Genomic DNA, 23,979 nt, shown 5'->3' on the forward strand with positions numbered 1-23,979 from the left:
CCACAAGGGGCTGTTTTTGTTTAGTGGTTTGACAATATAGATAACTCCTCCGTAGAAAACTGAAGCAATCATTTTCCCACACTTTCTTTTAGCTTATTTTTCAGTAGATATTAATGGATGTACTACAGTTCATGAAGTATCAGCCAGCTGATAATTTTGGCACAAGGTTACTTTTAACCGTATTTGTGAGATTCTTGAAGAACCACATCCACAATAGCATAAACCAGACACATATAAGAATCAAATTAACTCAAGAACATGCAAGCAAATTTAAAAGTAGCAAGCAGAGTTTTAGGGGATGCATTCCCTACTAATGTCCAAATCCATGACAACTATTAAGTTTATAAACAAAAACAGAGGTAGAGCTACAGGCCCAGATGCACCACTGCAAACTGCTTCTTTCTTTTGTACATACATAAAGGTTTGGAAGACGCTTTATGTCCGATATCTATCAAAAAATGCAGAGATGAGGACAATGTGTTTGCAGCTTCCATTACTGCAGCTGGAGCTGCACTTGTGCTGGCACAAATCCAGTCATGTTTGTGCTTATGACTGTCTGACCTGCAAATATTTCTGACACGAATGTCTGTAGCATGTGAGGTATTAAAAGCAATTCAAATGCTGTAGCACATAGTTGCATAGATGTAGAACAAATTTTGCTATGCAGGCATGTATTTCTGGAAGTGAACTTGAAAAAGTAAATCAGGCTTTGCATGTCTTAAGAGTCAGGTAGGCTGCTGTGGATGCCTTGTCCCCGCAGGTGTTAAAGGCCAGGCTGCATGTGCCACTGGGCAGCCTGATCTAGTACTTGATGTAGCAGTTGGCAACCCTGTCTGTGACAGGGTGTTGGACACTAATGATCCTTGAGATCCAACCCAATCTATTCCATCATTCTATAAAACCTGAGCACAGTAAAAAATAAGCATAATGATCTGCAAAGCAAGCAATATTATCAGAAGTAAAGTAACCTCTGGCCAGAGTCAAAGCACCAAGGAACTGTTTTCACAGCAGAGTAAGTGGGAGGTCTGACACCTGGACCTTCAGTTGTTCAGTTTTACAGCTTGTTTGACCACAGGGCCTGCAGGAATCGAGCAGGGCCTCAACTCAATTGTATTTAGTTTTGTACCCCAATTCTGTACTTGGGTTACTGCATGCCCATCTGGCATTCCATCTCACTTGTGTGTTCTGCTGCTTGCACTAGCCAGCTTGATGACAGAGCTAAAACTGCATTAAGCTGAGGCCGGCAGAGATAACCTCTTCTGTTTGCAGCTGTGCCAGCTGAAGAGCTTATCGACAGACAGCCCCAGCTGCTCATCACCGTGTCTCTGTCAAAGGTTACCAGCTCCTATCTCCTCCTTCAACAGTTCAATATCAATGTGTTATCCACATGTTTTTCTACCATTCAAACATACCTAGAGAGTTGAATTGGCCCATTCTCTCTCTCAGTAGCAGAAGCAATACAGATGGCTCCTCGGGAGGCAGAAGCTGCTACATAGTTATCCTTTGAGAAGTGGAAAAAGGATTCATTTCTTCTGAAATTTATGTTAACGGTACTGCGTCCAAAACCATCAGGCAGAGTCACAGGGAAAAAGCAATGGGCCACGCTAACTTGTTTTTGGTTTTTATTTACTTAATAAGCTTAAATTCTTGGAGTTTTTTTATTTATTTCACTGAAAACTAAAACCGAATTGAAAAGCCAGAGCTCTTGTTTCTCATGCAGTTTCAAATTTCTTTTCGGATTTTCAGCACCCAGCGTGGTATTGTTAAATATGTTTATGCATTAATTTTCCGCTCTGTTTCCAGATCTACAGAAAAATCAAGCCAGAGTCAGAAACACTGAGTTATTTTCCCACAACTTCTCATGCCAAGTCCTAAAATATACAATTTAATTCTTTCGCCAATTGTTGCAAATTGACCAATATACCAAGTTTATTTTCTTAGCAGAATTTATCTTTGTTCATCAGGAAGAACCAAACATGTGAGGCCTTCATCCTTGGCCTGCCTAAAGCTCAGGGATGATCACAGTTTGGCCACACTACTGCTATGCCTTATCAAAATAACTCCTGCGTTCTTGCTCAATCACTGAGTTTCCCCAAGGACTAAACACTTCTACCACTGTTTGTACTTAAGTAAACAGTAACAAGTGGCCTGCTGTAGTCTGTACTACCTTTGCTCTTGCTGTTCCAAAGGAGGGACGGTAAAAATGATTAACTGTTTCCATCCCTCCAGTACTTAAGCCTCGATGATGCTTCTCTTCCCTACCACCACCCAGAGAAAAATTCAGTAAGCTACGTAGCTTTATCCATGTAGGAGCGTGCTATTCACTATCAACCTGTCAGCATGGAAAGCATTACATGCAGCTTGAAATATAAATCATCCACAGACCATATAAACAAATGACTTGTTTTGCTGTTTAATACAAAGGGCTGTGAGAGTTAATTTTCTTCTTACTCATTTATGGCAAGTCTGGTGCAGTTGAAAGAAATTCAATAAATAATAACTTGTCACCCAAAGAACAAAGTAACATTAATCATAAAATCTCCAAGGTTTTTTAAAAAATAATACTTATTGCAGCAAAGTATTCTTGTTAGATACGGAGATTTTAAAGTTAACAAAGTGCAGGGGTATAAAAACAACGAATAAGCTCTGATAAATGAAACATGAAAAAGATTTCCCTGACTCTTGGAAAATGTCCCTAAACCAAACCTGTTAAATACATATTATTAATTACTCCGTATGCTTCACTGCTGCTATATGGCTTTAAAGTCTCATAGCTGCAAGCTGCAGCTGTGGGTGATGCACTCCATTTTTGTATTTTACCCCCTCCATTTTTTCTATGAAAAATACTTTTGTTACGGTAGTCTGAAAACAAGTTGTCATTTACAAATATAGGGTGCCGTCTATCAATTGAAACAACACGGATGTAACTTCCTTCCCACACTGCTAGTAAGTGCAAGCCAAAATCAAGTGCCTTCAAACTTCTAACAACCAAAATATGCCTCTATCAGTAAGTGATGATGGAATTTCAAAGCATACAAAGACAGCAGATCCTACTTTCCATACTGGTCTGCATAGTACTTCAAGTACTGAAGAGTACTCCACAATATATGGACAAGGTTAAGGTTACTCTGACATTCCTCAGTCTCCTTTTATATATTAAAATTATATATATATAATTTTTTAAATTATTTTTTTATTTTCCAGAAGGTACACGGAAAAATCTCAGCCCTACTTTGTTACAAGATGATGCAACTGAATTCTAACATATTTGTTCAGATTTCACTAGATAGCCTCTTACGACCAAACAGCATATCCAGACATATTTAAGATAGACACCACGTACAATGATCCATATGTGGATAGACAATGAAAAGCTATGTTTTTGTATCAGACCCAGAAAAAAAACTTGGCCTCACTGGAAATTGTACAGTAAAGCAGGCTGACATCTGCAGCCCGTTAGGCAATCTGACAGGTAGAACTTGCTGCTGTACTTCACAGGAGACAAAAGAATGAAAAGAACCGTGCACATTTCTTGCCTACAAGACTTGACTTACTTCAACAACTTCTGTGGCAAAGGAATAGTTGGACAGCATTTTTTCCTCTGTACACAGATACCCCTGAGATGCACGTGGCAGACTTTGTATATTTGAAAATAGATTCACATAAAGTCTATTCGGACTATGACGAAGGCTTTCAGCAAAAAAAGCATTCCAACCGAAGACAGCAGAAGTTACCAGACTGTCATCTTTTTATTCTACTCCCTCTGAAGAAAGAACTCGTATTTCCTGATTACACCACATAAAAAATGGTACGGTGATTGTAAGTTTGCAAAAGGGAAGAAGGAAACTAAGTGATTACATTCTCTCAAAACAAAATAAAGAAACACACACAGCAAGGGAGAACATTAGCTAATTTTCAAATTACACGTTTCTCACTTCTCAGCAATCCTTACCTCATGGAACCAAACGGGAACAGTGGCACTAATTAAAATCTTAATGGTACTTTTATACTAGGAAATAAGTTTAATAGGTTCAGAAACAGCCACCAGACACACCAAAAAATGTACAGTATTAATACTGCCAATCATTAGGTTACCCATTACTTAATTTACGGTCTAAAGGACTCCTTTATGTCTAAAGGAGTGCATTAGAAGAGTGAGAAGATAGTGTGGTTCCTTACATTATTTCTATGTATGTTTCTCCTTCCACTGGGGCTGCCTTCCTGTCCCAGTCATAGACAGAGCACTTTGGGCTGAGGGCTCTGAATGGAGATGATGGACATGAGCTCCTACGTCAATCCTTCAGCCATATGAACAATGTGGATTCAAGGAATGTTTTTCTCCTGTTTGTGTCTTTTTTTTTTTTTCTTTTGTGTCTTAAATAACATCCTTTTTAATTTACTTATACCGCCTAGTGTTATGATACATTCCTTTCAAAGCAATTTTCAAATCTTGGTTGTAAAGCACTTTGTCAACTCTAAGTTCCTTATTCCAAAAAAAATATAAATAAATAAATAAATAGATAGATAGATAGACAGATAGATAGATAAATAAATAAATAAATATTAATTCCATGTGTTTTAATACAAGTTCCTATTCTAACATGACAGAGATGGTGATAGCTTCAGAGTAGAAAAGACTGAATACCAATCTTCATTTGTTGCCTAACTAATTTATTTAGCTAGAATTTAATATTTGTTGAGAAAAGGAAGAAAATGAAATGTATGATGAACAATATTTTGCAAGCAGAAGAATACGAATGCTGAACTCAGACTCATACTGCCAATATAATCTTGGTGACATACGGATTAAAACAATTACTAAATCAGTATCAACTAATGCTCAAAGTACAGCATGTACTCTAAATACCACTCTCTATAGAGAGTCAAAACCAAATCGTTATTTATGAAGCTGGTGGTTTCTGATTTTAATGAGAAAGGAATTTAGTGGTTAAAAAGAATACTAACTTTGCAGCCATATTTTTTCCTACTAATGCTCTTTACCTTCAATTTTTATCTGTGATATTTTTCACTTTAGAGATGACCCGCACATAGAAATACACCAAAACACAGGCAAGCCAAATAATTCATAAATGAGTATTTTAGTGAAATGTCACTAGAACTGAAGCTCCAGCTTTAACACCTTTTAGTGAATTACTTGTGTGTGCACATCATACTTATGTTAAAGTCAGCACTAGAAATCATCATTTTATTTGCTCCAAAACCTGTAATTACAAAAAGTCACTCAGAGAGTTAAAGAAATCCTGGCCAAGTGTTGTTGAACTATAATTGCAGAGAGCATTCAAATTGCCAAGCATCTGCCTGTGTCCTGGAACTACAAGGAATTCCCAAATCACCGTGTCTATTCCTAAGAACGAAACTAGTCTCAGAAATCTACCCGCCTTCAGAAGTTTCCCAGCAATTCAAGGTCAGGCTGGAGGGGCTCTGAGCAACCTGATCTAGCTGTAGGTGTCCCTGCTCACTGCAGGGAGTCAGACCAGATGACCTTTAGTGGTCCCTTCCAACTCAAACAATTCTGATTCTTTGAGCTTTATGTTAAGAATTAAGCATTGCATACACTTAATGAACTGTTGGTATACCTTCAACTCATCTTATGCATTTACAGGTCTGTGCCAGAGCACAAACAAAGCCACTTAAGACTGACAGAAGGCACTAAGAAAATCACAAATATTTGGCCTGTTCAGTTACACAGCCTCCTATGACCACCCATTCTAATGTATTCTCATGACTCAAAATAACATTTTATGGTCTTAAACACTCACAGAGATTAAGATCAGGTACCAGCTAGCTCCAGGAAGTTACAGAGTACTGCAAATTAAGGAAGCAGAAAGACAGAAAGGAACGGCCAATCTTTCTTATGTTTGAAGTTGAATACCAAAATCCTCATATGAAAGAGTTCCAAATACGACCCTGAGACAAGGGACAGCTGGGACAAGTGAAGCAGTAGAGCTCCAGAACAGCTCACATGTAGAAGATACCAATGCCTGGGTGGATCTGGTGTGAGTGGACTACTGGGTAACTGGCAGAGCCAGCCCTGGGAACCTTGTCATCCCCAGTGCCTCTCCTGGCTTGCCAAGACAGCTCTGCACCATCTCAGGCTTTGTTCCAACTGGCTTCAACACAACAGGATGACTGTTACTGGGAATGATACACGAGCAGTACAGGTACCAAAGGTACTTCAAAAGCACCAGTTACTGTTCTAAACATTCTGGACTTGAAAAATAGCCTAAGCTTCTTGCCTGAAAACACTAACTGCAATTTTTCTTCTAAGAGTTAATATTCCTTTTTTTCCCAAGAGAAACAATTTAGACAAATAAAAAACATAGGTGTCTTAGTTTCAGCTGGGATGGAATTGCTTTCTTCATAGTGTCTGGTATGACATTGTGTTTTTGTTGATAACAATGTTGATAACACATCGATGTCTATAGTTGCTGCTAAGCAGTTTTGTACACAGCTAGGGCCATTCTCAGTGAATTGCCCAAAGAGCAGGGAGGGAATGGAATTAGGACAGCAACTGTGTGGTGTTCAGTCACCTTCCAGGTTAAACAGTAACGACAGGAGAAACACTGCAATCCTTCTCCACCAAACTGAGTTCACGAAGTGATCAGGGCAAAGCTATTTTCCATAGGGACAGCACTGCTCAATCTTGATCCTTGTCACTTGTATGTGGCTGCACTTCACACCTTGTAAATCAGTATTCATGCGACACATTTTTTAAGAAAAGTTACCTCTGTAGTGGTGCCAATGTCAGCTGATGGGCTGTATGTGCTGGTATCAGGTGGAACAGTACCGACACTGCTTTTAACTGGAGAGCTAGGAGGAGCAGGTCCCGTCATGGTTTCAGTGTAGATGGAAGACTGGTAGAGAATTCCTCTCCTCTGAATCTTATTCCAAACTTTGCTCGTGATCTCAGCCAGCTCATAAAGAAGCTGCACCTGAAAGAAAAAAAATAAAGGAAGCATTTTGTAATGAGATGAAGGAAGATGATCGAAATCAAAGCTCTCTAACTGAGTCTTAAAATGTAGTGGAATTTAAATGCTCAGAACTGCCCCGATAAGCAACTACACTGCAAGTAAAATAATCAGCAGCATTCACAATATGGTGATTTTGATTAAAAAAATTCAGCTCTTTGTTAAATATTCCAGCGTGAAGTCCATAAAAACATAACCAATAATCTGGTCTTGTAAAACCTTTACTAACAAATTAACAATTAAACACAAGCAATTCCTGGCATATTTCTTATGTGCAAAAAATATCCACTTAACTGGTATTAAAATGATGATCCTATGCATCATATGAAACTGTTCTTTGTTTTAGGAAGAACATCCGCTATTAAACTTAACAGTCTCTCGGCATATGTCCTTCCAATATTCAGAAAACATACTGTTTAACTTGTATATTGTTTGACTCTGTTCTAAGATATTTGTACGAGATTTTGTAAATAAGAATTAATCATGGAATTTCTATGACAACATACTGCAATATACTGTATAAAACAAGCTCAGAGAAAACTGCAAACAACATACAAGCAGACCCACAGCTGGATACCATACTCAACTTGCCATTGTAAAAAATGGAAATTGTCATATTTTTAAGAACTTTAAGCCTCAGGACACATCTACTCTATGAAGCTGGCTTCTTATGTGGGCAGAACAGATGCAGAAAAACACTGCTGTCAATCTCCATTTGATATAAAACAGCACTTGATTTTGTGCGTGAGAGTGTGTGATGAAGTCCCAAAGAACATGCTGCAGTCCTTTTCTAGGAGGTTAAGTGCTGGAATTTTATAAAAACCTTCTTAGTTCATCTTGGATTTTCTTTTGAAGTTTCAAGGCTTACACTGAGCAGGTCATAGACTCTTTTGATGGAATTTTTTTCCCTAAAGAGACAAACTTCTCAGTACTTATTCTGGTCTTTGTGTATGGTGCAATCTACAGACAATGAAGCTGCTGTTTCACCAACAGGAAAAACTTCATTTAGTTTTTCTTTAAAGGGCTTGATGTCGCTAATGCTCTGATATGCAGTGGTAGCCTTTAAATTATTAATTCAAATTTTCCAAGTTTTCTTGAGGGTCTTCTATGTACCTCAGGAAGATTAACTAATAATGTCCATTTGATTGATTCAGGATCATAACACAAACTGGTGTTGACACTTTGCTGGCAAAACAATCTGTAGAAAATTAATAGGATACAGGCACAAATACAAATCACACATGTTTGCAGCCTCCTCTCCCTCACAATATTTATTGGTCAAGAGACCAAAGGATAATTTAAACTGCGCTTCTCCAGAGGAAGCAGGGCTTTGAGAAATTTAATTATGCTACTGTTGCTAAAGTCCCAAAATAAAACAAAGGAAGAAATAATGCAACTTCTGTGTTTATATCCATGCTTGTTTACAGCCTGAAGAGGTTTGTCATCAGCTAATCCAACACTGAATAGTTTAGACCTTACTGGGACTGCAACAGCTATAGTTACTAAAGCTAACCATTACTTAGGTTGTCAAAGAGATCCATTTCTCTAATTTTTGAGGCTGGGGTCCTTACAGCCACTCTGAAATAGCAGCTATTTCAGATAGCTAAGACTATGTCTCAGAACAGTGAGAGCATAAGAGTGAGCAGTGAGAGGTAAGTGAACAGTGAGAGATAAGCCTATTAGTTTGAACCTAATGAACTTTATCACCTGAAATCATACACAAAGTGACCAGTTCACAAAGAAAAAAGGCACAATTTAACGAAGAGAGGTGTTTTTAATAGAAGAAACTACAAAAACACCACTGAAATGTATTTCTGCATATCCTGTTGGTTAAATTTTGTCAAGCGAGTGTTGAGGTTTTGAAAATCCATTCATCATTATATGAGATCTAATGTAAGTGGAAGGACTTTCCTTTTTAGAAGGATTTTGGAGCACAGCATTAAGTATATGAGTATGTTTAGAAATCTTTGTTCAGGAGAAGAAAAACTGTATGATAAAAGTAGGAATAACTACGTAAATATTTGCTATGAAAAGTTTCCTTCTCTCATTGCATCCAATCCCTTTGCAGCAAAACCACACATAACTCAATAAGACCCCACCGGCTACTTGGCAAAATCTGTGAAGTTTGGTATGTTACAGCATTTTATTCTTAAAACATGTTACTATAAAATGGAGAGCAGTACAGCAAAAGGCAACATCTTTACAATTTTGCACACTGGAAATACTGACTTTGCAGCAATGAGACCATCAGAACGTGGTTTCACATCAGATCATAGTAGTCGTAAAGTAAAATACTTCACCTTTGCTACTGCTTAACAAATTCACCAAATGTCACCTCATTTAAAGCTGCCATTTGTATAGAAAAAAGAGCTTGTCATTCTAAAGAATCAAATTTCTTAGTTCCTTGAAGGTAAAGCTATAAATATAAAATGATGTTTATGTGATTATATTTTCCATTTTCTGTTCTTGGATATCTGCTTAAAAAAGATTGATTTTCTTTCTCCTTTTGCATAAGTAAAACAAGGATAAAAGGACTGTTCAAAGATCTTCACCAAACTCAATGTGCCCACATGTTTCTGGTCATTATAAAACTTTAGATAATGAATAACATTCTAGTGTACAAGAACATCATTTAAGACAACAGTATTTGGTCTTTTTGGTCTGATACTCTGGTATACAACATTTTCACACGTCACTAAACGCATGATCTTATTATTTACATGGAACTTACGATTTATGTTTTTGTTCCTACAGTTTACAAAACAAACTATTTGATCACACTCTAGAATATCTGAAAATCTAATGAACAACCCAAATTCAGATAAAGCCTCCATTTAGAACAATGTAATTTCACTCCTAAGTTTAATACAAATCATGTATTCTGCATATTCACTATGTATAAGAATTTTGGAGGATTAAAAGAAATCAGGGTTGATCAGACAGTTTGCTGGAATTCCACTGAGAGCACGCCAATAGCAAACCATTCTGCTTTATAAACACCTCAAAATATTTACAAATCTGAATAGCTGCAATATCCCAATGAGATCTGCAGAGTTTGATTAGTATAGAATGAGGCAGATTTTCATAGTATATGAAATTCTTGCATTTAAATTCATTAAACATTATGGAAACACCGCAAAGTTACAAAGTAAAGCTTCAATAAGTCATGGAATATAAAAGATATAATTGTGAGCAAAATCATAATTCTGTCCTTTGTTTCCAAATTTAAAACACAGTGAGAACCTTGAATATGTGCACACACACCTGTCAAACAGATTTACCAGCTTAAGTAGACCTTCTTCAGGCTGGTCAGTTTCAAAATTTAACTTGTCATGTCCAGCGAGCAATCTCACTCTATCTGACCCTTTTACTAATGAATATGAGCTCATCTATTAGAGAAGACAATGGCATATAGCAAGTGAGTCAGAAGTAAGTTGGATGGAAGTCAGTGAATGGAGCAGGAGACCACACATTAAGGATAAAATTAATGTGTACTTTAAAACACTTGCTTCATTCATAGAACACTGAAGGAGGAAAAGGAAAAATAGCATGTGACTGCGGAGCATGTTGTAATAAGTATACCCAAGAGACAACATTAAAAATACACCAGCCATCAGAGTTTCATCACTCTCATACTTAGGCCATAGGGCCATGAATCTTAATTCAGATGAATCTTAATCTAGATGATCTTGTAGGTCCTTTCCAACCTTGTGATTCTATGATTCTATGATTAATAAACATGATGTGTTTTGCATCGCATAAAAACGATGCTTTGCACTCTTCTCCCTTGTTCTATTAAATAAAGCAATAAACTGACCATTCTGTCCATTATGTCCTTTGAAAAATCTAATGGGTAACACTTCAGGACAGACAGCATGTGAATGTAGAGCTCTACTCAGACCTAAGCATACTCGCCATTTCCATGAACAAGATAATTATTTCCAACACCGCTGTTGTTCAAATATTGCAGCTATCACAAAAGTGTTATTCAATCCACTGTAAAGAACATTCAACATTTAGCATAGGTAATCCATTCATCTTTGATTACAGTACACTTGATCCAACTCAGTAAAACACAGGGTGCACTTTCTGAAAACATAACAATCTCTTCTAATAAGCATATCAGGTCATAACTTATTTTCACATGTTCGTATTTTTTCCATACCAAAGAAAAAAAACTGCTTCCCTAAAAATATTTTATGTTCAAAGAAGTGCTCGCTATATGAGAATATGGTGAAAAAAATTACATTAAACCATTTCAATATAAGAATCCACAGTGACAGCACAAAAGCACTGTAGCATTTAATGGTACATCTGCAATTCATTTCATTCCATCAGCCAAAAGATGCATTTATACTGTAGCCATTACATTTTGGGAAGAGTTTGAATTACAAAACTTGAGAGAGCTTCAAAGCGAATCTTAATCTAAGCACCTTGATTTGATGGCCCAGTTAAAAAATATAAAAAAAGAAAAAAAGAAAAAAAAAAAAGAGAATCTCTTCACGAAAACGCAGAAGAATTGTACTTAAATCAAGTTATTCTAAATTTCCCTTCGTAAATCAATTAGATGTACCAACCTGGGGGTTTGAGCATTTTATTTCAAGGGACTCCAGGTCAACATGAAGGCAGACAACAAATGAGTGCCTGGATTCTGGCCCCGAAGCAAGCAGTTTCTGTGATGTAACAGCTAAAGTAGAAGTACAGCCCATTGGTTCCACTAAATTAAGCGTCATCTGTTGTCCAAGAAGAGTATACATACTGAAATGATGCAGACTTATAGTCCATGGGAAAGCATCACCTAATGATGACAAAGAAAGGACAGTTAAAATTTTCATCATAAATACTAGAAAGCTTTTCTTAAAACCTGGTAAAGGCTTTATCCTTAACCTACTTAGAAGTCAGCAATTACTGTCAAAGAACATTAAAGTAATCCTGAACTCTCAACAGCTCAAATCAATTCCTGGAAATCTAACAAGAACCATATATTTATAACTTCTTAGAAAATTAAATGGGGGGGGGGGGGGGGGGGGGTTGCCCCAAGCTGTGAACAAGTGCGTACAGCACAGTCTTTAAAGAATGTACATTGTTTTACTTTTCCTTAAACTGAGGAGCCTTCTGAAACCACTCTTCACTTATTTCAGCATACACGGAAGCAGAGGCAGTTCCTTACATTACGTATTCTTTAGCTTATACATTTTAATTCTGAAAACTCACAGCTCTCATCTCAGCAGAGAGATGCCATAGGACTGTGCTTACCTCAGCACACAGCTTGGCACATGAGACTTGGATCATATCTGTCCAGATCTGAATAGACTAATCCAGTATGGATGGAAAACAAAGCAGCAACAGATGATCCTTGTTGTTATAATCACTGTTGCCTTCACCTTTCAGTAATACCTTTGGGGTGACAACTTCTAATTTGCATTAGACGCAAAGGAAATCAGTAGGATAGTGTGGGGCTATGTGACTCCCTAGGCCATGAGGCAAGAAAAGATGTGGTTAATCCTCATTTTACGTGAAACCACGGATACGGGTTTTTGCTCTTTAGAAATATGAGCATGACAATTAGATTTTTTTTCCCCTATAGAAACTTTCTTATTTCCATTCATCAGACTTTCTACTGAGGAAGTTGGGCTTTTTTGACACCACCTGAATGACAGAGTTGATGCCCAGCTTGTGAACCTTCAATATAACATGAAGAAATGTCTGACCCAAATCAAAGGAATGTATGAGTAGCTGGATGTGGTCTCAAATACAAACACAGTAGGCTCAGAAGCATCCAGAAATCTCAGCCACAGCAGATTTTCATCTTTGTACATTTGTTCATTTGAAGGAAGCAAAGGATAGACACCCTCCTCCTTGTAACAGAATTCAGAAGATTATTTGGTAGGATTTGGTATTTTTCACAAATTTGGGCCTGGAACATACATATGAAAGACTCCTGGCATGGTTAGAGATTCTAGTTAGTTCCTTACCTACAGCTCAAAAGCACCCCTATGCTGGAGAATACAACTGAAGTGTGAAAGCTAACTTTGGAAAGTCATTACCTGTAAGAGATAACTTGTTTGTTTGTTTAAGATGTTGACATTGAGTATAAGCTGAAATGACATTATTTGAATGTTAAAAAGTTTTATATTAAAAACAGGCCAAATTATAAAAAAAATGAAGCAAGGTGAACAAACCAACATTTACTAGTTTGAAAATCATGAGTCTTCTGTCTTGCTCTTAAAACTAAGCTTTTAACTACTTGATTTCTCCTTTCTGGCCATCTTAATTTCTTCAGTGATACTACCTCACAGATGATAATTGGAACAAACATTTCCTCATCACGTTGACTTGAACTATAAAGGTAATACTTAACAAAAATTAAAACTTTTTGAAGTTATAAGTAGCATTAATTCTACAAAAAATCCACAGAATATCTCATTCTTTACACTTCTAATCATAAACTACTTATTACTACTAGCTAAGGTAGGTTTCCAAATCTATTCTTAAAATGTTCTTCCATTAATTATCATTACAAACTGCAATTACTTGAAAATTCTGAAAACAAATGGAAAGACCTGATTGTGGGATCTTGGATAAGCTATTTTTACAAGTTGACATCTTGAGGTCAGTAAGTCTTTGTGAGTAGGCTGTAACATCCCCAAATGACAGCATAAATATGCTCTCTTTTCCTCTTTTAGCTTTTCATGTGAAAAGAAAAATGAACAAGTGAGCACACTGCTTTCTCACAATTAACAATGCATTGTTGCAAACAAGTCTTTCATACTCACTTTACAAGAGAATGAAAGATTCAAAAGTATCATTCAGGAAAAGCAAGGTTGAATAAATACTTCAGAGAGGTGGTAACACGTTTTAGCAATGACACTACATCTCTTAAGACCCATTCAAAAACAGATTAGAAATTAAAGTCTTTCCCAACACAAGTCCATAAAAATTATTTACCTCTGCATTGCAAGAAAGAAAAAAGGTGACTTAAAAAAAACCAAAAATTTGCAACAGTCTCTTTAAGGGGAAGTTCTGGCACAGGAAAGTCAACAGATCCATTAGAGAGTCAAAAATATCAAGATTGTGAGAACTTCTGTTTGGCACTGTTCCCAGGGCAGAAAGCCACACACAAATAAATTCCTTACCATAAGCTTTATCCCAACCAGGGGGATTCTTTTCTCTCACTAGGATCTTTCCCTCAAATCTGAGTTTGACAAAATTCAAGTGACTTCTCACTTTTATGAAAGTTTTAAATTACATCATCAGCTTGAAACAAACAAAAGACTTTGGTTAAATTTATGTATCTTTATCTGTCACTATTATCAGCAAATTAGATCATCCCCACTGAAAGTAAGTGATTAGGAAGAAAGACATTTTACCCTTCTCCTTCTCTTTTTTTCCCCAGCTGGCATGATTTTGCACACCTCTGATATGAATTTCAGTATTATAAAAGCTGAAGTTTTGTTGCTGACTTAAGATAAAACACAGGATAGAGGGGAAGAGTCCATTGAAAGTGGTAGAACAAAAGGAAGGGGAAAACACCTATAAATCCAAATAAATTTCAGATGCAGAAGCAGAGTAGATCTTGAATATACTTCTGAATCTATTTTTTACAGCATATCCTTTACCGCTATTTCTGTTTCAGCAACATGCATGCAGAAAGCAGTAATTTTTACCAAAAAAAGCTGTCACAAAAAGTGCAACTGCTGCATCTCCCTCTTCATCTTTTAACAAATACACAAAAGAACAACTATTCCTTCAGAAAAATATATTACATGAAAACAATAACAAATTAATTGTGCGGTGATATGTTCATGACTTTTTAGACTTGGTTATGAGACTAGGTATCATGGATGCCAATAAAATAAACCAAACACCAAGACTCAGGACTGTTATGGATATTTGTTTTGCCTATTTCCAACATACCATTTTTTTATACAACTAGAGGGAGAACAAGATTCATATTAGTGTTCTTTCAGAATATTACTGCAAACCCATATGCCTTTACTTCAATCATACCTGAGAACTCAATTTCTTATACAACCATATTAGTATAAGAACATAACCATCTTGTTGTCACTTCCTAAGTCATTTAAAGCTCATCCCACACATTTCTCAATCAATTGCACAATATTAGAAGTTGATTCTACCCTTACATAAGTGCACAATGCAAACCTCTAACAAATACTATTTTTGCAAAAAAAAAAAACCCAAAATATTACCAAACTTATTCTCACCTTCACCCTATGCACAAGAGCAACCATCCATGAACATTCATACAAACCTCTTGATTCTTTTCTTAAATCCCTACAAAATCCTCGCTACAATGCTTAAAAACACAACCCACTACAAGACAAGTTTATTGTGATGACCAGTGAAGTCTAATCAATCTCATAGACTGCTTTAAGTATGCATTTATTTTCTTGTCTCAGTCTGAATATTAGATTCAAGACACTTTTTTTTTTCCCAGTAAAAAATGATAAGAGATATTTTTCCCAACCTGCCTCCATTCTGTCATTGGTTTTCACAATGCACTTCCCCCACCTTGTGCAAAACCAAGTGTTTGTGACTATGCAATAACCTGAATGACAAAATCAACATAGGTAAAAATTGCTTTTCTGATATTTTTCTTGCTTCACCAGACATACAAAACATATCACAGAGCAGCTGTTAACTCATAGATGAAGGATTTCACTTTTATCTTCATGTGGTGAAGACTGTCATTAGTCTTATATATATATAACACACTGCTTTAAAAACCCACAACATTACAGGTTTTGAAAACAAATGAAGATAAAATTACTAAGTAAGTTTTTGGTTTTTTTTTAATTTATCACATTACCTTCTTCAAGGATGGGTCTCAGCACAACAAATGGGATTTCCTGCAGTGGTTCCATATGCTTGTGGCCAGCACTCATAATCTTTATCTGGGGCAAGCAGACAACAAGTGTGCCAGGCATACTGGCCTGCCCATGGTACCAGCTTCGGACAGTCCCAGGAATGTCACCTGATACAATGGTACTTGGAGAAGGCAGGCTGTCATTCGGAAGGAACACACAACACGACTGCACTTCAAGCTGAAAAAACAAAGTCAAGAAAGATTTCTCAGAAAGCAATTATCATTCATTTTGGCACAAAATCTCAAGCTACTCTTCTATCACCGATGATTTTAAGTGTTCTTTGTTCATAGTAAAATTAAGAGGAAAGATGATGCAAAAGGTTTGAAAATACTATGTAATAATGCAAAAATTAACAATTACTCGGTGGCTTATGGAATGAGTGAGAAGAAAAGAGTCAGTCTGGCCTGTAAATTTCATCAGAAATGTGTGGCCATGCAAATTAAATGTACCTATCTATCTTTTTATGGAAGCATGACTGAACTAGAAAGTCCCCCTCTTCTGGCAGAACATTATCTTTAGTTAGCAAGAGTGGATAATTCTGTTCCTAATCTGCAGCCAAGAGTAAGGAGTAGGTACAAAAAGTTTAATCAGGCAAACTAGACAAAAATATTAACAGTAGCATAAAGCTAATTTTAAAATAAATAAATAGGCATATAAAGAAAAAGCTAAAAGAATAAAGTTCAGCTTTTCAGTGCAATCAGAAGTAGCACGCTTGATTTCATATGAACTTATTGTACTTTATTTTCAAACAATGTTGTTACTCTGAAAAAATTCTGACCATTTTCTGCCATCTCTTTATGATCTCCCATCAAGTCCAAATGAGTACAAATGTAGAACTGAGCTCACCCTGATTTGTTAATTCAGAGGAAGTATAAGCTGCAGAATGTTACAGTCTTGGCTCTTAGAAGCAGCATTCTGCACCTGGATATCAAATAGCCCTAACAGCCTGCACACTTGAATGCTTTGTTAAGCAAGCACAAACTATGATTCAATTCACTTCTTCACAATAGTTTGGAAAAGTCCAGTGTACAAAATACTGGATACAAGATGTTATTTGTAATTGTGATAAAAGAACACTTGTTTGTGGTAAACTTATGTAACAGTTTTCCAATTTGACATCATACATTAAAACTGTTAACCAAGGTTTGTACACCATACCCGCTTTCCTTAAGGCTATTAATCCTTTGAGACTGCAATAGTGATTTGTAATAGAACTGAAATTTCTCAGCACCGTTAAGTACTTTGCCAGCCTTGTGAGAACACAGATATTCATCTTTATTTCAGCATATTCATGCCCTTTTGCTTACATGAACTGACAAGAATTCACTGCAGAAAAATATAAGTAGAATTTTGCAAAAATAAATACATTGTTACATGAAGGCTGTGTTTGTTTCTCATTTTAGAGCTGTTTGAGTTGTAAAATGAAGTTAATTACATCTTTGATAAGTAGTTTATTGATCCTAGGTTACAGAGCATACTTTATTTATACCGGATAAAAAGCAACAGTGTATTCTTACAGATGTAATAGATTTGGATTTTCTTTTTTTTTAACTGGTAAATTAGTCATGTCAATTTGCAAAGATTTTTACAGTGACACATTAGATCACTCTCTGGCCTATTAGTAATTAGTTGCAGGTCAAACCATTGTGGGCTAATGATAAATAGATGACTAAATAAGTTATGATCAGTATAATTTTTTGTTTTATCAGTGCACTTATTGAGCAAACAGTTTATAATAGATCATCTACATATATATATTTTTTCATGATGACTAAGATCAAATGCTGCCTGCATAAACAAACCATGTGGTTATAATTCAAAAATTCCACCAGCTTGGAGGGAAGCAATACTTTACTGCAGGACCAGCAGCAGGACCTACAGGAGATGTTTTACAGAGTACTCTTGAGAAAAGATCTCACTACTCAGAGGTTTTACACTCATTTTCAGTTCAGTAGAGCTTTGTATCATTGACAAGTTCTTCAGACCACTTATGTCTTCTTTTACTTCGCTACATCAAGAAAACTGAAGTGAAATCACGATAGTTCCACTCCTTTCAGATGCTTGAAGGAAATTTGCATATACACAAATGGGTATTTTGGGATTCATTTTCAGATGATTGCATGGGAGGTGTAAACTATATCAAAATTCATGGCCTACGATAGCATCACACGCCGACCTCTAATACTACAGATTTACTTACAGACATGGTTTGCAGATTTATGTTTCATTTGTAGTTTTATATGAATAAATGTGATTTGCAAAACATTACTACAGCATTTCAGAAGCTGGCATAATGAATATATGACAAAATTCCACATTTTAGGGCAGGTCATGCAATTATTATAACTATATAAGAAATTAACAACTTGAATGCTCAAGGGCCCATTAAGTACAAATTTGAGCATTTGAATTGCACCTGCTGAACTTCTCACAGGCAGGTTCTGCTTACACACCACTACCAACATCAATGGCTTTTCTTTTTCGTCTGACAGAGTCTGGACATCCGGTTAATAAGAAATTATTCCAAGAAGGAATGGAAGAGTGCACCTAAAGGGTGGAATTAAACATCACACAGAAAAGGGAGAATGTGTGCTACAGCTTGCTACACCAATCAGAAAGTGCTTTAAAATATATGTTGTTTAAATATCTTAAAATTAAACGACATCAATAGCATATATTAAAGCTATCATATAAATCTTTTTACACTTTTAAAATAACTGTTAAACTGTGTGTCTAAAATTGTGAATTTAATGTAAAATGTGACTGATTTATGTAGCTGAATATAAATCTGCAACAGTAAATCTTGCATTAATGTAAGGATCTGACAATCCAAGGGAAAGAAAATGAAGTAATCTGCCAGTAAGAAGTCCTGAAGCTGGGGGTCAGATCCTGTTCATGGAAACCATCTGGTTGGGACCCTCCAAGCCACACCAAACACAAATGATCTTTTAAAAAAATATCCTATTCATTAATGCTTCGCAGCTGTGCTGAGTGTTACTTCATTTTTCCATGGCAACATCCTTTCTGTTTCAAGGATCTTATTTCAGTTTTGGTAGCAACGTGTTCTTTTGCCAGTACTGAACACATTCATGTGTTAAAGAGAAGGAATTATTACAAATTCTTGAAACAGTATCACCCTCTATTTTCATTTCTATTATGTCAAGGCCTACACATGCTAAGTAACGTACGCTAATGATAAACCTATGAAGCAAGCAGTATTTTCTCTCCTACTTTCAAAAAGTTAACCAAAGCATATTGCTCTAACCTTTCACTAATATATAAACCCAGAAGAGCATAATGACTTTAAGATCTCAGTTATATAAAAAGGAAAATATTTAGTTACTGGAATAAATCGAGTATTTTAGTTCATATTTTAAAAGAAGAAAACATTGCTCTATCGAGATTACTACGAAATACATACCCTGCAAAAGAATTAGGCTTTCATAACTGAGAAGTAGATGGAAGAAGGGCAGACCAAACAAGTGACAGTCCAGAGTTATGCATAAGCTCAACTAAGAGGGAAAGGTTAAGCAAGAGATTCTACAGCCTTTCACGATAGCTACACAACGAGACTCATTTCCTTAACCCACATTTTATAGCCATTTAAACCAACTAGAGGTGTTGAAGATGACCTATTTTGTGACACTCTTAAAGCTGTCTCCTGGAAAATGGCCCCTCTCCACACTAATCATCATTCATCATATTCTCTCGTCAGAAAGGCTGATGTGTTTTTAATAAAACTGAATCTCATAATTATTCCCAAAACTGTGAAGATCTATTGTTAGACATCTCAGGTAGATGTTACGCGTAGCCCCCAACATCCAAATTTGTCCAATCCAACTTGACCATTTGCAGCTGAATCAGACAGCACTGTCTGCTGGAATTTAAAAAGGTCATAAATTAATGTTTTCAAGTTCAACAAAAAATAGAAGTGATGCAAAAGTAAATTTGAGCACCAGTATGAGAACTGAATGAGCAGCCTACCTGTACACAGAAATGAATACAATAAGGATCAGCTGCATTTTTCTTGGATCCCTTGAAACACTGTCTTAGCATTATGCATTATTCCTTCTTTTTCCCTAAGCAAGATTTATTTAAATAAGCCTCTATTTAGTAATGAAAAATTTTATTTTTGTCAGTTCTTTATAAGTAACCATCTGAAGAAATCACCTCATCTCCTAACTGCTGAATATATATGGAACTGCTCATAGCTGCAACTGTTATAAGTCACAAAGACTCTACTGAACCCAAGAATAAAAAGAATGCTGCTCATAGAGCTCAACGAAATCTCATCCTTACAGTTATTACAGTCAATGTTTCACTTTGACTGAAATTTGTGTAAGTTATATGCCTCAAAGAAAATATTATTTTCAATAATTTCAGGAAACAGACTCATTTTTCAAATAATTTCAGGGATATTTTAAGGCATGTGGAATAGCTGGCTATGTTTTATATGCAATAATTACACTCTTACTTAGCTGGCATTCATTACAAGATTAGTCATTAATTCATTTGCTTTTAATACAGATCCTTCATTTTTCTCACTGGAATCCAGTATTGGCAACCAATTAAAAATAATTGTGTTTATACGACCTCACAATTCTAGCAACTATTAGTTTGAAGAATACATGAAAAGTGAGTATTATCCTCCTACACAGTATAACTGCCAAGATGACTTCAAGGACACATATAAAATCCTACAACAACTAAATAATAAAAGCAACTTTCTACAGTTAAGTATGAAAGTCTTTTCACTCAAATACTAATAGCTTACCACATCTCCAATGCACAAAATTGTCATGCAATATTCTATCATTAGCAAGCCAGAATTAGGGCTAAGCAAGTACCAGCTCTGGATCCAAAATAAACTTTCCACTTATTTTGGTTCCAAGCACTTTTACTTGCTCAAACTTCCACTAAAAGAATAATCCTTTGATGATTTTAAGTTATGAAGTTCTGCTTTATCTGATGACAACTATAGACTTTTCTGTTCTGCAGTCACATTAATAGAAGATCCAGGAACATGAAAATAGCTGCAGAAATAAAGGTGCACAAGTACTTAAACAACAACAAAAAAAAATATTACAGAAATTTGGCTTTTTCCTGTCCACAGAAAATTTAAACACATGTTCTATTTTATTAAAAGTATAAAAATATTATACTATAGTTTAACTGAAAAACAGTAAACCCTAATTTTGTTATCATCCACACATTGCTTTTCACAGATTCAGCTTTCCCACTTTGGTTAATGCTAAAAGAAAAAACTGTGTACATGTATTCATGTCTTCATAAATATATTCAAAGGAAATGGATAGACAGACTGCTAAGCAATAATAAGACAGACAGCAAGCACATGTACCAGTCAATGGCATTTTGCTAAGAAGGTCTACCATGTGTCTGTTTGGAACGTTCTTGGATATTGCGGCATTCCTTGGAGTTTGCAGCTACTTCTACCAGTAACACATACTGTCCTCTGCCAAGAGACTGGCATCTGCTTTAGCAAGTATGACTGAAGCAGTGCGGTGAAACACCAGAAGTGTATAAACTCTGTGTGATTTCACATGGCAATTGAATTTCATCACTGATAAAAGCTAAAAACATGGTTACATACTCATAATGATGAAAATTGAAGGCATTCAAATGCCACACCAAAAAACCCGGACCAAAATAAAACCCACTGTATGTATATAAAGACCTAGGAACTGAAACACAAATAATTAGTACCTAATAGGAAAAGTACCACCCCAAAACTTATACCACCAATAGCTCTAGTTCACTCACGTGTTATGTAAAAGTAAAGATATATTTACTAATTATTCTTTGAGAAAATACATGCCTACCACTGCAACCAATTTTCATGCCCACAGAAGAACCTTATTTTGAGCACCAACCTTTTTTTTTTTCTTGGTAACTCACAGACTTATTAAACTTATTAAATGCTGAGTTATCCATTCTTCAAACCAAATTCACTTTGTTGGTGCCTAATGCAACTAAGCTTGCCATGACAAATATCAGCAGATGATATCTTTGTCCTAATTAATCTTTTGCCATTTAGAATGGATTTAGTACTTCATCATCATTCCAATTATTATTTTTATGACTTACAGTGTAGGTATTGTTTATATAATGAGTTTCATTGTGTTAGGTACCACACAGGCACATAACAAAAACACACCGCTTCCTTCAAACAACTTAGAAACAATCTCCCCTGACTCCCCTCATCTAGTCATTCTCATCTGCAGCAAAACAACATTAAGAAAGAATAGAAAACAGGCAAAATATTCTTAAAACAATGATGAAATAGCTATCTGAAAGCTAAATTGGGTCATCTCCTTAAGTGCCTCCTCAACTTTACTGTGCATTTAAGCCACAAATCTGAAGTTTTTGCTCAGGAAATATTAAATTTTCAGTTTTTCAAATATTTTAATTCTCAATTATGTTCTGCAATGAAAAAGAGAAGATTCTGGGAGCAGGAGGTTGTGTACAAATATTTTTCTTGGTAGGGGAAAAAAAAAAAAAGTATTCATTTCTGCCAATAAATTTTATTTTATTTTACTTTAATATGGAAATAGTTCTGCTACTAAATGCTGGTGTTGTAAAGGATGAGACTTTATAGTGGGCCACAAAATTTCACATAATACTACTAAATTAGTGTAATTTCCAAGCATGCACTTGATACATATGTGGAAGAACAGAGTCCTAATGCTAGCACCTCTAAATTATCTAGTATTAGAAATGTAATCAAAACACTCTATTTCTAACATTGCCTTTTTTGTCCATAGCACACATATGTTTGGATACATGAAATATCTGCTTTTACTAATCTCAGATCACAATCTAAAGCAGTGTAGGATAAAAGAATTTAATCTGACTGATCATCTGATTGTCCTCGATAAAAAGGTACATACATAAGCATCTGACCCACCACAGCATAACGTTGTATCATATCACACAACCACTCAAAAATTATGCATCGCACACATTTTGCTCAAACATGTTGGTATTCAGCAAAATCTAACTATGGATAAAAAGGTAGCCAACTACTGTTATAACTAAGGAGTATGTCAAGCATTTTCCCCTTGATGTAACTTTTAAAACAATCTTCCCCTTAAATATAGAAAAGTATTTGGAAAACTAATAATTGAAAATGAAAGGATTCTTAGCTTAATTTACCCAAACTCTCTACTTTATTTTTCAGCCTCTAGGACTTTGAAACCACTGAAATAAAACAATAAAACCTTAGAGCTCCTTTAAACACCCTTCATGAAAAGCACTAGGATACATAAAAAATATCATAAAGTTTGGAAAGACATAGTTTTCCTCACTTCCTTTTCATCTTACCTGAAGTGTAAGGCGCTTAACTGCATTCCATACTATTCCAATAAATTCTTTCATTCTTTCTTCAGGACTTCTGCAGCCTTCAGATGAGTTCAGCATGGTTTTCACAGGAAGTGATAAAGGGCGAGATTCTAATGCAAACAACAAAGTTCAGCTATATCAATAACATATAAAGTAACATAGTGGTAGCACAGAGAAGATTACTTATTTTAAATTATAGAAGTGACCTCTCGCTACATAACTCACTATGTCACCATCTATGTGATAACAGTGTACAGCAGAAGTTTCTATTACTAGTTTCAAACTTGGCAATACAACTGCATCAGTTAAGACTGCTGAGAAATGCAATGTGTCAAAAGCACTTGGAGAAATTCTTAATTTTTTCACATAAATTGTTAAGTAAATATTATGAAGAAAGCATGACCTAAGCAAATTAAGTCAGTTTCCAAAGCGTGATAACCTATTTGATGATGGAATAGCAGCAGGAGATGTTTCCACAAACAGTGCTGCCAGGGTTATCTGAAAAATGTTTCAGTTTTTTAGAGCTGTAAAAAATAAGTCCATATTAAATTACAGCCATGAAGTAATTTTCTGTAAAATAAATAAATAAATAAACCATTTAGCATAAACTACACGTGTGCATTAAACAAACAAAAAAAAAAAAAAAGATCTGAAAATGAAACAATTTGTCAAATTTCAATGGTACAGAAGTAACTGAAATATTTCAGCTAAATTCAATTATTTATACTAAAGAGATAAGC

At 35.6% G+C, this 23,979-nt stretch overlaps 1 protein-coding gene across 11 annotated transcripts in view; it reads right to left on the minus strand.

Moving 5' to 3' along the window:
- VPS13B (vacuolar protein sorting 13 homolog B) overlaps nt 1-23,979 on the minus strand; it is a 394,840-nt gene that overhangs the window by 174,663 nt on the left and 196,198 nt on the right. For all 11 annotated transcript variants that reach the window (XR_014942476.1, XM_015856027.3, XM_015856030.3 and 8 more), the window contains 4 exons: nt 23,222-23,349; nt 15,823-16,057; nt 11,567-11,787; nt 6,747-6,953 (listed from right to left, as the gene is read on the minus strand). Coding sequence is in view for 8 of the 11 variants with exons in the window: in XM_015856027.3 (XP_015711513.2) it covers nt 6,747-6,953; nt 11,567-11,787; nt 15,823-16,057; nt 23,222-23,349 (791 nt within the window). In the remaining 3 variants the exon portion in view is untranslated. The remainder of the gene's footprint in view (nt 1-6,746; nt 6,954-11,566; nt 11,788-15,822; nt 16,058-23,221; nt 23,350-23,979) is intronic.

Source organism: Coturnix japonica, chromosome 2 (genome assembly GCF_054131305.1).
Source record: "Coturnix japonica strain WE chromosome 2, WE-NBRP24, whole genome shotgun sequence".
Lineage (NCBI taxonomy): Eukaryota > Metazoa > Chordata > Aves > Galliformes > Phasianidae > Coturnix > Coturnix japonica.